This window comes from Elephas maximus, chromosome 4 (assembly GCF_024166365.1).
Source record: "Elephas maximus indicus isolate mEleMax1 chromosome 4, mEleMax1 primary haplotype, whole genome shotgun sequence".
Lineage (NCBI taxonomy): Eukaryota > Metazoa > Chordata > Mammalia > Proboscidea > Elephantidae > Elephas > Elephas maximus.
The window spans coordinates 60,034,340-60,052,061 of NC_064822.1; the positions used below are offsets into that span (position 1 = coordinate 60,034,340).

The window sequence follows — 17,722 nt, forward strand, 5'->3', positions numbered from 1 at the left end:
GGAGGGATCAGTCCCTGGAGAAGGATGTCATGCTGGGCAGAGTACAGGGTCAGCGGAAAAGAGGATGACCCTCAAGGCGGTGGATTGACACAGTGGCTGCAACAATGAGCTCAAGCATAACAACAATTGTAAGGATGGCGCAGGACTGGGCAGTCTTTCATTCTGTTGTGCATAGGGTCGCTATGAGTTGGAACCAACTCGACGGCACCTAACAACAACAGAATTCAAAACTTGGAAACACAGAAGGATCAGCAGCCAGAAAATATGGCCTTGGTGACAGAAACAATGCAGGGGATCATATGACAGAATTTTGCAAGGCCAACTACTTCTTTACTGAAAATACCTTTTTTCACCAACATAAGTGGTGACCATGCATGTAGACCTTGCCAGATGGAATACACACGAATTAAATTGACTACATCTGTGGAAAGATACAATGGAGAAGCTCAGTATCATCAGTCAAGGTCAGGGGCTGACTGTGGAACAGACCATCAGTTGTTCCTCTGCAAGTTTAAGTTGAAGCTGAAGAAAATTAAAACAAGTCCATGAGAGCCAAAGTATGGCCTTGAGTATGTTGTTTTTGTTGTTAGGTGCCGTCGAGTTGGTTCCGATTCATAGCAACCTGATGTACAACAGAACAAAATACTGCCGAGTCCTGTGGCATTCTCACAATCATGTTATGCTTAGAGACCATCTCAAGAATAGATTTGACGCATTGAACATTAATGACTGAAGACCAGAAGAGTTGTGGAATGACATCAAGGACATCATACATGAAGAAAGCAAAAGGTCATTAAAGAGACAGAAAAGAAAGAAGAGACCAAAATGGATGTCAGAAGAGACTCTGAAGCTTGCTCTTGGACATACAGTAGATAAAAAGAAAGGAAGAAATGATGATGAAAAAGAGCTGAACGGAAGATTTCAAAGGGCAGCTCGAGAAGCCAAAGTAGAGTATTATAATGAAGTGTGCAAAAGACCTGGAGTTAGGACACCAAAAGGGAAGAACATGCTTGGCATTTCTTAAGCTGAAAGAACTGAAGAAAAAATTCAAGTGTTGAGCTGCAATATTGAAGGATTCTATGAGCAAGACATTGAAAAATACAGGAAGCATCAAAAGAAGATGGAAGGAATACAGAGAATAACTGTACCAAAAATAATTAGTTGATGTTTAACGACTTCAGGAGGTAGCATTATGATCAAGAACTGATGGTACTGAAGGAAGAAGTTGAAGCTGCACTGAAGGCACTGGCAAAAAACAAGGCTCCAGGAATTGACAGAATACCAGTTGAGATATTTCAATAAACAGATGGACATTGGAAGAGCTCACTCATCTATGCCAAGAAATCTGGAAGACAGCTACCCAGCCAATCAACTGGAAGGGATCCACATTTGTGCCCATTCCAAAGAAAGGTGATCCAACAGAATGAGAAAATTATTGAACAACATCATACGCAAGTAAAGTTTTGCAGAAGATAATCCAAAAACGGTTGCAGGCGTACATTGACAGGGAACTGCCAGAAATTTAAGCCGGGTTGAGAGGAAGATGTGGAGTGAGTGATAATCATTGCTGATGTCAGATGGATCTTGACTCAAAGCAGAGAGTACCAGAAAGAAGTTTATCTGTGTTTTATTGATTACCCAAAGGCATTTGACTGTGTAGATCATAACAAATTCTGGATAACAATGTGGAGAATGGGAATTCCAGACCACTTGATTGTGCTCATGTGGAACCTGTACATAGGCCAAGAGGCAGTCATTTGAATAGAACAAGGGGATACTGTGTGGTCTAAAATAAGGAAAGGTATGGATGGGTCAGGGTTGTATCCTTTCCCCATACTTATTCAATCTGTATGCTAAGCAAATAATCGGAGAAGCTGGACTATATGAAAAAGAACGTGGCACCAGAATTGGAGGAAGACTTATTAACAACCTGTGATATGCAAATGACACAACCTTGCTTGCTGAAAGTGAAAAGGACTTGAAACACTTATTGATGAAGATCAAAGACCACATTGGATTACACATCAACATAAAGAAAACAAAAATCCTCACTACTGGACCAATAAGCAACATCATGATAAATGGTTAAAATACTGAAGTTGTTAAGGATTTTGTTTTATTTGAATCCACAATCAACACCCATGGAAACAGCAATCAAGAAATCAAATGACACATTGCATTCGGCAAATCTGCTGCAAAAGACCTCTTTAAAGTGTTCAACAGTAAAGATGTCACCTTGAAGATTAAGGTGTGCCTGACCCAAGCCATGGTGTTTTCAGTTGACGGCACCTAACAACAACAACAATTACAGTCATTCATATACACTCTTTACCATTTATGCCTAATAACCATGTAGGGCATTAATTCTCTAATACCATTAACTATATTATATTAACTTTGCTCTAGGTTTTATTTGATTAAGTTAATAACCCCTATATTTTTCACACTCACACGTCAGTTTGCTTGTCACGAATTGAGTAATTTTTCAAATCACTAAAAAAATAAAATAAATGGAAGGAAGACAGATGTAGACTGGAATGGTGCCTCCTCCTAGCCCTTCCTCACAGCTGAGCTCACTCCAAAGAAGCCCTGCAACTCCAGGTGGGCATCCGTAGTTCTGGCCAAACCAGATTCCTGACATGGAAGCAAGTTTTGGAAATGATTTTGAATAAAGCTGGCCACCTGGGAGATTTCCCGACCTAAATGACTTATGGGTGAGATCAATTTCTCCGTAATCATATGGAGCATAATCTTGTCAGCCTTCTCTAGTCATTCACTCATTCAACTGACAGTTACAAAATGTTGACTATGGACTGGACACTGTGCTGGTCACTGGGAACACAAAGACCAATGAGACAAGGTCCCTGCTTCTGAGGGACTGATTGACTCATGCCAGGTGTGGATCAGATATACCAGTCCCAGGAATGAGGAGGATTAAGGTGCTGTTCACACTTAATCAGCTCAGGGATCAGAAGACCTGAGCTCTGATCCCCAAACCAGCTCATGTCCTCAGTGTGACCCTGGGCAAGTGAAATGACCTCCTCACATCTCAGTGTACGCTGGCCCTATGTTCTTCCCAGCATTGTCATGATATTCCAACCACAGAGTGCATGTGAAAAGTATTCACAACCTCAGAGGCATAAATAAATATAAGAGATTATTTATTATTATAAATGTAAGAGATTATTTATTATTGTAATTATTATCATGGGCTGGAGAGGGCAAGGGCTGGTGCTATCCATGAGGAGGAGGGTTGTTGTTTCAGGGATAAAAGGGCTGCTGGGTTTGGAGAGGGTCAGAGGCAAGCAGGATGATGAAGAACAGAAAGCTTGGTCAATAAAAACTGTCAGACCAATCCATTAGCAACAAAGGCTGTGTGTGAGCAGGAGCTGCAGAGCTCACAGCCTGCGTCTGCTGGGCAGTGGCTGTGAGAACAATAATAGCGAGAGACACTCTAAAAAGATCTGTGCATACGGAGGGTGGCGGTCTAGCTGGGCACGCCATATTCTGCCATCAAAGGAAAGATGCAGCTGATCTTGTTTGCTTATTATATACACGATACATCTTTGTTACCACAATCCCCAAAACCATTCACATTGCCTGGTGTACTCAAATATGGACTTTGCAGGCTCATCTGTGAGGATTTCCTCACCTATGACAGCCCTCAATAACCCCTCTCTGAACCTTTAAGACACCTTATGTCTTCATTGGAACATTTTACTTTTCATTTTAAACAGTCCTGAACAACTGTTTCATTTGGGTTTATGCTGTCTCAACTAAGCTATAAGCACCCAGAGCCAGACATCAGATCTCTATCATTTATGTCACTCACAGGGCCTGTGCTCAAAATGTTAATGTTGAAAGCCTGTAAAAACAGAATTTAAGACTTTGGTTGGGTACCAAACTCAGAAGCCCATGGACCATAATGGGGGAACACTAGATTCCATGGGAATTTTACCTCCCAGTGTTAAAATCCTTGTAACAATATCCCCATCAAGTATTTACACAAACTAGGTTAGAACACCCTCAGTAATGGGGAACTTGCTGTCTCTCTGAGCAGGTCTATCATCTTGGACTGCTCTGGCTGACAGACAGTTCTCTTTCCACGGCCTAGTCCCTCTCCATAAAAACCCTTCATCTATTTGAGAACAGCATCAAAATTTCAAGAAATGACCACGGATTTAGGCTAAGTGCCTCTCTATTTCCTCTAACACATGGATTTTTTTTTTGCACAGGGGTAGGGGTAGGGAGGGAGGGGAGGTGGTGGGGAGTGGGGACAAATTCTTTCGCCATTTCCTTCATCTTCTCTGAATGGGCTCTAATTTGTCTTTCTCAGGCCATGAAGCCCCAAACTGAATGTCCAATGTATGAAGTTGATTAGTGCAGATTAGAGCTGGACTATTGCCTTCCTTTTTTTAGATACTGTATAGCTTTTCATGCAGCCTAAAATTGCATTAACTGTTCCTGGAAGCCACATCATAGCTGACAAATGCAGAACCTATTTGTCAACAAAAACCTCTAAATCTTATGTCGGTGTGATTGTTGTTGTTTTTAAAGATGGCACTACTGAATCATATCTCCCCCGCCTTCTGCTTCTGCGATTGGCTTTTTGGACACAAAAGCAACATCTCAATCAAACATAATTTTGTTAGATTTCATGTTTGTTAGATTCAGTCCATCTTTCTAGCCTGTCATTATGTTAATGGATCCCAGTTGGTAATGCAGTATACTCACTGACCTTCCAAGTTTTGTTGATATTTGAAATTTCCAATCAGAATGTAAGCCGAGTAATATACAATGTTGATTTTGATGATTTAATTTATTTGCAAGTACATTTAGAAAATTATAAACAATTAATTTCTACTTTTATTGTTTTATAGTCAGAGAAGATACTGGTAAGGTAAGATATTTATTTTTTTTTGGAGTCTATTAACTTTTTCTTTGTAGCCAAAAACATGATCGGTTTGGGTAACTTCTATGAGAAGAATATGTATACTATTTGGGAGGCACACGCATGCATCTACATGAATGTCTTAACTTCAGCTTGCTAATTGATCATTTCAGATACTTTATATGCTTAATTTGCTTTTTGCCTGACTAATGTGTCAAATTCTGAGATAAGTTTGTTAGTCTTCTAGGAAGACTCTTGTTTTTATCACATTTTCCTTGTTTTTCTAGAAATTTCTGCCATACGTATTTTGCTGCTATGCTATTTGGTGCATAAAGTTTTATATCTGTTCTATCTTGTTTAAGGAGGCTACTTTTTTCATTACTACAAAATATTCTCCCTTATCTCCCTTTATTCATGCCATTGGTAAATATGTTGAACAAGAAAAGGACCACAACCCAAAGCAGACTGGTAAAGAGCTCTCTGAGCCATTAATTATTAATATTTGGGCATAATTATCAGCCTATCTTCTATTAAAAACCCTTTGCCGTTGAGTTGATTTTGACTCATAAACATTCTCAAACAGTCCCCCAAGGTAGTGCCTATTTAACCCTTTCATTGTCTGCTATCTCACACCAGTCATTTTGAGCTACAAGGGAAGGGGAGACAGAGAAGAGGTAGATGACAAAGAAGGGAAAAAAAGACACATGAGTTCTCAGTAGAAGAGAGGGACAAATGTGTGGAGGAGTCAGCCAGAGTTAGCAATAGTCATAAATGCTAACATCTCCCTTCTCCTTTCTCTTTCCCTGTGATGGCGGGATAGCTCCTCTAGCTTGTTCTAGGGTAGTCTAGGTCATAACATCATAACCTCCCTGTGCACACAGCTACGGTTGGTTCAGGGTTTACTAGACACAGAGTCAGAAGACCTGGGTTCAAATCTTGGCTCTGACACTGCAAGTCTTCTGGCCTTGGACAAGTCACATGACTTCAGAGAGCCTGGGGTTTTCTGTATCTGAAAAATCAGGATGGTAATTTTAGAGAAAGCTGTGAGGATTAAATAAGATAATGCATGTGGAAGTGTTTAGCGTAACAGGTAGTAGACAGAATAAATTTAATAAGTGCTAATTAAATGAGCTCTCTGTGATTCTCCAGAGGCCTATGAACCCATTTAGAAAATCACCACTCTGTAATTCCTTTAGAGACCAGTTAAGGGGCCAGGAGAAACCAAAGGTAAATCATGGGGCAGGGTGGTGTGTATGGTGTGATGATATGTTCAGAAAGGGGGAAACATCAGGGGATAGAAGACACGGGGAAGGGCAAAACCCTGGGGTGGCTCAGTAAACAAAATAAAAGCCCACTGCTGTCAAGTTGATTCCGACTCATAGCCACCCTATAGGACAGAGTAGAACTGCCCCATGGGGTTCCCAAGGAACACCTGGTGGATTCAAACTGCCGACCTTTTGGTTAGCAGCCATAGCTCTTAACTATTGCACCACCAGGGCTCTGGGGTGGCTCAGTAGAGAAGATTAAATGCAGAAAGAGAGACCTATAACATCGCTACCAACATTACAAGTGTTGGTTAAGCCCTTCTTAAAGTATCATTTTGAGTAAAATAACTTAGATTTAAGTTAAGCTCTCTGCACGTCAGGAATTTAGCATCTAAGAACACCAAGTCCAATGCCAAAGTGGCCCAGAGCTGAGGAACAGGCAGAGAAGCCATGCACCATGAAGTTGGACCCCACAGTGCCTTCCTGGGCTCTGAGGTGACAGTGATGATAGGACCTCAGAGCCCCCGCTGAAGGGAATTAAGAGACAGCTGCCTACTCTGGTGGTGAGAAGATGGTAGAATTCTCAGGGGAAAAGTTAAGAAACACTGAGTCCAGAAAAGGGAAGTCTTCTGCAGCTGAGGGGAGGGAGTAAAGTTATGTACTGAAGATGTATATAAGGGCATTGATGAATCTGGAAAGCCAAGATGAAAAACCCAGGTCCGACCCTGTGATAATACGTCACCTAGTGTGTCTGACTGTAGCAAATGCCTTCTCTCTAAAAGTTGACCATAAGTGTGTATGAGTGTGTGCGTGTATGAGTGTGTGTGTGTTGGGGTGCTGGGGAGCTGGGGATAGGAAGAGGATGGAATACACGGGAAGGAAGGATAGGGAAATAGTCATTCAAATGTAAATACAAGACTTAGGTTCTGAGAGGCCTGTACAGATAATTTGCAGGGAACTGGAAGGGGAGATGTAGTTAGCAATAACTTAGCCTGTCAGCCACCCACAGGGACTGTGAAAATTAATTAACCTTCACAAAGTGCTTTTCACACAGAGAGTTAAGGTGCTGCACTGGAGGGAAGCATGAATACTCGATACCACTGGGGATCCAGCTAATGGCTCACAGGCCAAGGCTTTCCGGCTATGGAATACTACACGGTCAAAGCATTTTTTTCTGTTTCCTCTCTCCTTTGCCTTCACTTAGGAATAAAATTGATTGGAATGCCAGGGTGCTTCATAAAGTCATCTGGTCCATTCCCTAGTTTCTAGGCAGGAGTGTACTGAAATTATTCCAGGAAAAAAGCAGCTTCTTCCTTTCCAAAATGAAGGTATAGTCTTGACCTTGGAGAGAGGGAATGGCACATCTCTAGATTTTAGATAAATTTCAGAGGTTTGAACTTAAGGCAGAGCTTCAGAAATGGCCCCTGGTCTTGGAGAATAATCATGTGATTTCATGTGTTTCAGTGTGGGTGGGCAGCGCTCTGATAAATAGGGCTGCTGGTTTGCAAAGTCAGGTGAAAGGCAGATGCAAAGAGAGGAAGACTTCTCCGCCTGGCCCAATCATAGACTGTGAGCTTAAAAAGCTCATATATTCCCAACTCCTTTGTTTTGCATGTGAAAAAATGAGGGTCCAAGCAGGAAAGTAGCCTACCGGTGGTCACCCAAATTGCCAGGATCAGAGTAGGGGGGAAACCCAGGCCTTGACTCCTGGTCCCATGGTTTCATCAACACCACCACCCTATCTTCCCAAGGATCCTACGTTTTAAAACTGACTACTCCATACATTTGTGTTTAGGATTGTTAATGTATAAATTCCATCTGGAACCTGTGGAAAGAGCACAAATAGGAAAAGAAGATGCTAGAGCAACAGACAAGTCAATAGTAGACAGGGAATGGGGCCTACTGACTGCACTGCTAGGACAGGAAAGGAGCAAGATCACAGGAAGGATTTGACTGCCTTTCCTGTGTACCCTAACACACTGGCTACAGGCTGGAAAAGAGTCCATGGCTGCTATTTGTTAGAGAAGAAAATGGAGGCAAGTTCAGCCTCAGCCAGCTTTGTGCTTGGGAAGAGGATGGCAAGTGAGGGATTCATACTCACCACTGCCCCCTGTCAACTCCTTCAGGCAGTGCAGTCTCTGGACTGCAAAGAGAAACTCATACTAGAAAATTCCTGTGCAGGGTTTTCTTGTTCCCTTGAAATCAGTCTCTCAGCATCTCTGTTTGTCTGTCTCTCTATATCTGTCTCTCTCTGCCTCTTCTCTCTCTGTCTTTCTCACTCACACACCCACACACATAGACACACACACACGCACACACACACAATTGGAGTACAGTAGAATGAAAAGGAAACATAATAGTTTGTAGAAATTTCTGCAAAGGCTGTGAAATCATCAATTGGATTTTCGAGATGGATGGTTCCTCCCTAATTAGATTCTGCTGCCTTGTATAAACCGACTTTGCAGCTTTATCTCATCCTATAAAGTGAACCGTTTTTCATTAGTCAGGTTTACACATCATGCCCGTGGTGTACCTAGAGCACAAACAATCCTCACCTTTCAATTTGCTCTGGGGGCAATGCTAACAACGTGGTTCTGCCTCAGATAATAATGTACCAATAAAAACCGTGGGCCTGATTAAGCCATTGCCTACTCACCTACAGCCCTGCCAGAGAACTTCTTATTTTCACTCCAAAAACAGGACTAAAATTACAGATTGTAAGGGCACCCTGGGGCTTATCTTTTGTAGGCTGATGTAATTCTGGAAGAACGGGCTAGAGCAGCACTTCTCAAAGTGTGCCCTACAAACTGCCTGCATTTTCTCAAAGTGTGCCCTACAAACTGCCTGTATCTTCTCAAAGTGTGCCCTACAAACTGCCTGTATCTTCTCAAAGTGTGCCCTACAAACTGCCTGCATCTTCTCAAAGTGTGCCCTACAAACTGCCTGCATCTTCTCGAAGTGTGCTCTACAAACTGCCTGCATCAGAATCACCTGGGATGTGTGCCAAAATGCAGATTCTTGGGTCCCCTCTCCTAGACATACTGATTTAGACTCTCTAGCAGAGGGACCTAGGAATTTGCCTTTTAAACAAGATTCTCTGGGAATTCTGAAGCAAACTAACATTCAAGGACCACACAGTTAAGGTCTTCTAAAAAATCTTTGAGAATCCTGTGGAATGTAAGGGCTACGCCACATATAGGATGTTTTATTTGCTGCCCTAGAAGTAAAAATCGTTAGTGTGCTTGGCTGCTAACCACAAGGTTGGAGGGTAGAGTCTACCTAGAGGCACCTTGGAAGAAAGGCCTGGCAATCTACTTCTGAAAAATCAGCCATTGAAAACCCCATGAAGTATAGTTCTACTCTGACACACACACATGGGTTGGAGTCAACTCAATGGTAACTGGTTATTTGCTGCCCTACCTAGAGGTAAGTCTAAGGAAACAGTGACTTCCCACTTCAACCCCAGCAAAGGTTGCATGTTCTTGAAGCCCCACACCACAGAGCACCAATTCTTGGGTTTCTGTCTGGGTGCTGGGTGTCATAGTTGGGGCTGTCTGTCAGGCTGTAAGACACAGTCCTTTCTGGTCTGGACACCCTCTTGGTGGCCACTGAAACTGCTCTAGATACAAAGCATGTGGATAGTGGCCAGGCAGGGGATGCAACTTAAGGGCCCCCAAGCTCCAAAGAAACTACTTGCAGCCTAATTCCACTAAAAAAAAAAAAAAAAAATTCCACTAGACAAGGTAAAATCGTGCAGATGAACTGATTCCAAAGCAGTCGTGAGGGGTGGGAGAGCACTGCTCAGCTTGTGAAGGCCAAGTGGGGTCCACTAATGATGTGGAAGAGGTAGCCAGGGCAGCGCGTCCAGGCAACTGAGCCACTAAGGCTTGAGCAGGGCAGGCAGAGCATAGCCCAGTGGTCGGCCTTTGATCTGGAAAGCACTCTTCCTTAGAAGCTTGAAGCACTTCACAGACACAGTCCAAGTCATCCTCTCCCTCAGCCTCTGTGTTAGACCCTGGCAAGAATCCAACAAGGTCAACTTATCCAGCAGATTCCAAATCTGGTCAAAAGTCAGAATCCCTCATTATACTTTTAAAATGCAGACTTTGAGCCTTCACCCCAGACCCAGGCAACTGAACCCTCCTGGGTTGGGGTTCTGGCACCCCAAGTGATTGTGATGAAAGGTCCATGTCTATTGTTGCCTCCAGACAGCATTGTTCCACATCTCCTGGGGTGGCAAACTTTTTTTTCCAGAAAAAGGTAAATAGGAAGTATTCTTTCCTTGGCAAAGACGTTCCTAATTCTGATGGCCAGAAATTCTTCCTAGTGTCTAAACAAAACCCCTCATGCTAAAACATAAAGTTCTCTGAACTTCTGCATGGTGGCTGCGCGGGAGAGCAGTTACAACCTAATCCCCACATTCTGGGAGGGAAGTGGAGGCAGAGAGAGGGAACATGCCACACTCTGGATGTTCAACAGAGGGGCTTTAGCCTGAAGTTCCTGCATTTGACCTTGTCCTCCGCCTTGCCCCATGGGGCTGTGACTTCCTTCTGGTGGACACCTACTACAGTTAAACACTGCACCCAGGATTCCTCAATAGGCTCAAATCTGAGATTTCCTCCACCTCGGCCCAAAAGAACAAGGGAGTAGGAGAATAAATTTTCCAGACTTGCCTCCCCGCTCTACCCTCAATACGCAGGTTAATACAACAACAGAGCTATCCGTGGCAGTGAGGTTAAGGAGGTCAAGTGCCTAGGACACTTTGAGGTTGGGTCACCTGACATCAAGAGACATCTCAAGAGCTTTTCCCAAGCACTCAACCATTTCAGCTGCATCCTCCTACCTCCGAGAATCTGGGGGGTGACTCTTCAGAGGAAGGTTACTGCAGCAAGACTGATGACTCTTGAAGGTCAGGACCCAGCCTGGGAATCTGGGAACAGGAAGTCTACATCCTGCCTGGCCTGGCTCAGGCCCCCAGAGGTCAGTCCCATTTGCTCTGGGCCTTGTGGGAGAAAGGAACAAGGTGTGTGGTTTGGGAAAGGAGGAGGAAACCGAGGCTGCTGTTGCTGCCAATGGCAGCACATCTAATGTTTCAACAGCACAGGTATTTTCTGGTCGGCTTTGTGGCAGCTACACTTTCCTTGGAATTTTTATGGGTATAAGCTTGTCCTCACCAGTGTGATCACAAACTCTTTAAGGCTAGGGACTCTGTGTTCTGTTTGCTGAACTCAATGCTGGCACAGAGTAGGTGCTTGGTCAACGCTGTATTCCACTGGTGCCTCACCCTGGGCTGGACACACAGCATTAATAACTTCTGGGACAGGTGATTGCTTCAAAGATGGAGTTAAAATGTCATACTCTATATTGAAAATCCAGCTTGTGGAGAAGCCTGAGAGATACTCTGACAGCTCACCAGTACTTGCTGTTCTCCTCAGGATTCCTCCCCAGCTCCAGCCTGAATTTCACATCAGCCCATTCCTATAAGCTTTCTCACTCTTCCCTCACCAAAGCCTGGAAGTGCCCCTCAAACCTCCAAACTCATCTTGTCTTAGAAGATGTCCCAGAATCACTTAACTTCACCTTGAATTATTTGCCAAGCCCAGAATCCCATTTAAATATTCTTGACCCTATAGATGAGGAACCCTGGTGATGCAAAGGTTAAGTGCTCAGCTGCTAACCAAAAGGTCAGTGGTTCGAACCCACCAGCTTCTCCATGGGAGAAAAGACCTAGAAATCTGCTCCCGTAAAGATTACAACCTAGGAAACCCTATGGGGCAGTTCTACTCTGTCATACAGGGTCACTATGAGTTGGAATCAACTTGACCAGATGGCATACAACAATGGCGACAATAGGCCTTACAGGGATTGCCATTTTCTTGTTAGACTTCTGAGATGTAAGGGCCCTTGGAGGTCATCTGGTCCAGTTACAACCCAGAAACAGGTGGTGAACTCAGTGTAGTGGGTCGCAGGGTTTGACCAACTATTTTTTAATAGAAGAGAATAAAAGAAAGTATAATAAAAAAAGATCAGAGTGGGTCACATTCAATAAGGGTGAGTTCCGTTTCATGAAACTTTTGTTTCAGTTATACACACCTATAAGTGTATGGGGGTTGCAAAGTAAGATGCATTTCTTCCTGTGAGTTGTAATCACACAAAGTTTGAAAAACAATGGTCCAATTTTCTCATGCTGCCAGCAAGGAAACTGATGTCCTGAGAGGTAAAGAAAGTTGCTGAAGGTCACACAGCTGGTAAGGGGCAAGGCCTGGGCAAGAACTTAGATTTCTCCTGACTTTAACTTTAGTGTTCTGCTCACAAGAGCCTGCAGCTCAGGCCTTTGCACCCAGAGAACACCTTGAATGGGACAGGCCAGAGAGCTGTGTGAGTCTCCAAGCCCACCAGAGCTTCCCAGCCTGACCCCAGGGCAGGTATAGTCAGCATAGAAGGGCTGGGAACCTTTGGCTGAGCTAGTTTTGCACAAGCAGCCAAGAGTGGCCTTGACTTTCATCTCGAGACTTTTTTAAGTAATCACTAAATTAGTGCGAAAGCATTGATAGAGGCTCCTTGCAGATGGACATCAGGGCTAAGAGGCTCTTCAGCAAGTGAGAAGCACTCCTCTCTCCCCAAAGAACAGGAGACCAGCAGAGAAGCATCCTACAGAGAAGGTTTTCTACCACTCCTGGATAAGAGTTCAACACCCAGGCTGTGATTACCCTCCTTAGAGGTCAGAAGAATACCCTCCTCTCTGGAAGGTGCCACCTGACTTCTTGGGCTCCTCCAGGCAAGCAACGCTGAGGCTGAGGAGTGAGCACAGGGTGAGGGACATAAACTAATCTGGCCCCCTTATTTTGTAGATGAGAAAACCAAGGCTCGGAGAGGTCAAGTAACTTGAGCAAGGTCACAGGGCTACCTGGTTGCAGAACCATGCATGACTTGAACACAGGTCTTCTGATTCGCCACCCTCAACTTCTCAAGATCTGCACAGGAAGCCATGATACATCTTGTTAAAGTGCAGATTCAGCAGGCCTGGGGTGAGGCCTGAGAGTCTGTATTCCTAGCAAGTTTCCAGGTGATGCCAACGCTGTTGGTTCACAGACCACACATTGAGTAGAACGGCTCTACCCCATGTTGTCGGGAAGGATAAAGGGATCCTTAAACTTCACATTTAATTATATCAAGGCTTAAACTCTCCACTTCGGCCACACAAATTCTCTCAGACCAATGAACATACTTATTTAAAACAATAATAATATAAATTATTTTAACTGTAATCGAATCCTCACAACTGGACCAATAAGCAACATCATGATAAATGGAGAAAAGATTGAAGTGGCCAAGGATTTCATTTTATTCATATACACAACGCTCATGAAAGCAGTAGCCAAGAAATCTGACAACGCATTGCATTGAGCGAATCTGCTGCAAAAGACCTCTTTAAAGTGTTAAAAAGCAAAGAGCCACCTTGAAGACTAATATGAGCCTGGGCCAAGCCATGGTGTTTCCAATCGCCTTGTATGCATGTGAAAGCTGGACTACATATAAGGAAGACTGAAGAAGCATTGACACCTTTGAATTGCAGTGTTGGTGATGAATACTGAATATACCATGGACTGCCAAAAGACTGAACAAATCTGTCTTGGAAGAAGTACAACCAGAATGCTCCTTAGAAGCAAGGATGGCGAGACTATGTCTCACATACTTTGGACATGCTATCAGGAGGGACCAGTCCCTGGAGAAGGACATCATGTTTGGTAAAGTAGAGGGTCATCAAAAAAGAGGAAGACCCTCAATGAGATGGACTAACACAGTGGCTGCCACAATGGGCTCAGGCATAATAACAACTGTGAGGATGGCGCAGGACCAGGCAGTGCTTCGTTCCATTGTACACAGGGTCACTATCAGTTGGAACTGATTTGAGGGCACCTAACAACAACAATGGCATTGTTCTAAATACTTGCCTGCATTGTGAGATTTAATCTTTACAGCAATAACTCTGTTAGGTAGATATTCTTTACCCTATTTTGTAGTTAAGAAAGCTGAGACTTGGAGTGGTTGAGTAGTTTGTCTAAACCACACAGCTAGTAAATGGCAGAACCAAGTTTGAATCTTGGTTCTGTCTGACTCCACAGCTTAATCAGCTAAAGGGTACACAGAGGTATACTAAACCAAAAAAAAAAAAAAGCCAACCCCATGCCATCAAGTCGACTCTGACTCATAACAACACTATAGGACACAGTAGAACTGCCCCGTAGGGTTTCCAAGGAGCAGCTGGTGGATTTGAACCGCCAACCTTTTGGTTAACAGCCAAATTCTTAACCACTGCATCACCAAGGCTCCAGAGGTATACCACTCAGGTAAAAGGAGACCTGGTGGTGCAGTGTTAAGTGCTCGGCTGCTAACTAAAAGGTCAGTGGTTCCAATCCACCAGCTGCTCCGTGAGAGAAAGATGTGACTCAATGGCAACGGGTTTGATTTGGTTTGATTCAACCCTCTGTTCTCAAGCATTGGAAATTCCTCTCCCCTAGAACAGCCATGGAAGCAGCAGTCAAGAAATCAAAAGACGCATTGCATTGGGTAAATCTGCTGCAAAGGACCTCTTTAAAGTGTTGAAGAGCAAAGTTCCTGGATCAGTCCCTGGAGAAGGACATCATGCTTGGCAGAGTACAGGGTCAGCGGAAAAGAGGAAGACCCTCAGTGAGGTGGATTGACACAGTGGCTGCAACAATGAGCTCAAGCATAACGACGATCGTAAGGATGGCTCAGGACCGGGCAGTGTTTTGTTCTGTTGTGCATAGGGTCGCTATGAGTAGGAACCAACTCAACGGCACCTAACAACAACAACAAGAAGAACACCCTTGGGGCAATTCTAATTGTCATATAGGGTTGCTATGAGTTGGAATCAACTCAAGGATACACAACAACAACTCAACACTCTTAACACTCCTTTAGTCAAACTATGCTTTCTCCGGCACTGTTTGGCCTTAACTTCCCCATAATGCAGGATCCTCAAGGCCCTTTTTTCTAGGCCTGTGTATACCCAAAGGAGACCTGCTGGTGCAATGGTTAAGTGCTCAGCTGCTAACTGACAGGTTGGCAGTTCAAACCCACTCAGATGCTCTGCAGGAGAAAGACTTGGCGATCCATTTCCATGAAGACTGCAGCCAAGAAAACCCTATGGGCAGCTCTACTCTGTCACATGGGGTCACTGTGAGTTAGAATTGACTTGACAGTACCTAATAACAACACAATGTATACCCAGTGATCACCAATGAGTGTTTTTAGAGTTAACATGGAGGAGGCACAAAATGAAAAAGGGCTGGAGTTCAGAGGGATGTGGAGTCAAACGATCTACACAGTAAGACACACGGTGATCAATTCTTTTTAAACTAGGGGTTTGTGTGCTTTCTCTAAGACCATTTCAGTGTAAACTTTGAAACACCCAGGAGGCATTGCTGGGGCACCACAGAGCTTTGCTGGGAAGCATCTGAACAGGGGGGCGAGTGGTCTGTGGAATACTGTAGCCATGGAATTGAATATGAAAAAATCTGTGGACATGGATAAGACTGAATGGCGGTGGCATGGGAGGGAGGACCACCTCCATGTGCTTCCAAGCTCTGCCCAAAACCAGCTCTGTGTTTTAGCCTCACCTTCAGGGTTATCCTGAAAGGACTGACCTAAGTTGCACCATATCTAATTCCATGTTTCACAAAAAGACAGCTCATTGCTGTAAATGTATGCTAAATGAACAAGCACAGTGCCCCTAATGGCACATTCATTCTCACAAGGGGATCAGTGCCTATTAGACTTGCCCTGCATTTTTGATAAGTGAGCAGGTACTGACTCTGGATCAGTTCTTCAGAAGTTTCTTCAGGTGTTGTTGTTTACCTTGTCTGTCCTGTCTCCTCCAGGGAAAGAGGAGTCCTAGAAATCACTAAGTACCTGGAGAGAGCTGGGGACAAAGAAGGAAGCAACTATGATGGAAGAGAGCAGCCAGGAGGGGGGACATTCAGCTATGAACCACCTTACAGAAACCCCACCTAAGGCAAAGCAAGGCTGATCCAGGGTTGGGGGATAGGCCCAACATGCTAGGGCCTTACTCCCCAGAGATGGGGATAGTAGTATACCTCCCAGTTGCAGTTTGCCAGACTGTCTCACTCTGAATCCTGGCTCTGCCACTTACAAACTGTATAATCTGGGGCAAGTTACTTAACCTTTCAATGCCTTGAGTGCCTCATCTGTAAAATAGTGCCTACTTCAAAGAGTTGTGAAAATTAGATGAGCTAGTGTAAATACAGTATTTAGAATAGTGTCTAGCATATGGCTAGTAGTTAATAAATGTGAATGAAGGCTTAAAAAATATTATCACAGTCCTAGGGCCCAGCCTATGGAGACATCATGGAATGTTTCAGTGGAAGATGTAAGAGAAGCCATGCTTTGTATTGCTATTTTTCACACATACGTACAAAGAGAGGTTGAGGCTGGGTACCCACTTTTTCAGGGCGCTTTCCAGTTCGTTCTTCTCCTCATGGGCTTCTTGGAGCTGGGAAAAGATCCTGGTCAAGAAATCTTCAAAGTTGGACAGTAAGTGAGGTTCATCCTTCTTCAGCTGCAGCCAGAGTTGCTTGACATCGTTTTCACTGCAAGGGAAGAAGGGATGCTGGTGTGGGAATGTGGGAATGAGGGAAAGGCTTTATGGGAAACATAAAATTTCCCGAAAGTGAAATTGACAGGATCAACAATATTATCACTCCCATCCATCATCACCGTCATGACGATTTGTTATTGTTAGTTGCTGTTGAGTCACCCCGGACTCATGGTGACCCCATGCATAATGGAGCAAAATGCCACTTGCCCTGCACCCTCCTTATGATTGGTTGTGGACTGGACCATCATGAGCCACAGGGTTTTCATTGGCTGATTTTTGGAAGTAGATCACCAGGCCTTTCTTCCTAGTCCCCCTTAGTCTGAAAGTCTGCTGAAACCTGTTCAGCATCATAGCAACACACAAGCCTCCACTGACAGATGGGTGGTTGCTGCACAAGAGGTGCATTGGCTGGGAATCGAACCCAGGTCTTCCACATGGAAGGTGAGAATTCTACCACTCAACCATCAATGCCATCATGACAATGGCTAGCATTTATTGAATGCTTACTGTATGCTAAGCACTTTGTACATATTAGCTCATTTAATCTTCATAGTAACCCTATGAGCTAGGTGCTTTTACCACCCCCCGTACGAGGAAACAGAAACCCTGATGGCATAGTGATTAAGCGTTACAGCTGCTAACCAAAAGGTCGGCAGTTCGAATCCACCAGGCACTCCTTGGCAACTATGGGACAGTTCTACTCTGTCCTATAGGGTTGCTATGAGTTGGAATTGACTTGATGGCAATGGATTTTTTTTTTTAATGAGGAAACAGAAATGAAGAGAGGGGAAGTGAGCTCTCTGAAACCATTCAGCTGGTAAATGATGGAGTCAGGAGTCAAACTCAGAGTGGTCTGTAACCACATACGTCTTTCACACTTGCTCCATCCTTTCCTCTCACATGTCAGTCATTCCCGTTGCCACC

General features: G+C 44.0%; 1 protein-coding gene across 14 annotated transcripts in view; it reads right to left on the reverse strand.

Annotated features, from left to right (window-relative positions):
* CRACR2A (calcium release activated channel regulator 2A) overlaps positions 1 to 17,722 on the reverse strand; it is a 156,300-nt gene that overhangs the window by 61,400 nt on the left and 77,178 nt on the right. For all 14 annotated transcript variants that reach the window (XR_007517111.1, XM_049882226.1, XM_049882227.1 and 11 more), the window contains one exon: positions 16,644 to 16,790. Coding sequence is in view for 13 of the 14 variants with exons in the window: in XM_049882226.1 (XP_049738183.1) it covers positions 16,644 to 16,790 (147 nt within the window). In the remaining variant the exon portion in view is untranslated. The remainder of the gene's footprint in view (positions 1 to 16,643; positions 16,791 to 17,722) is intronic.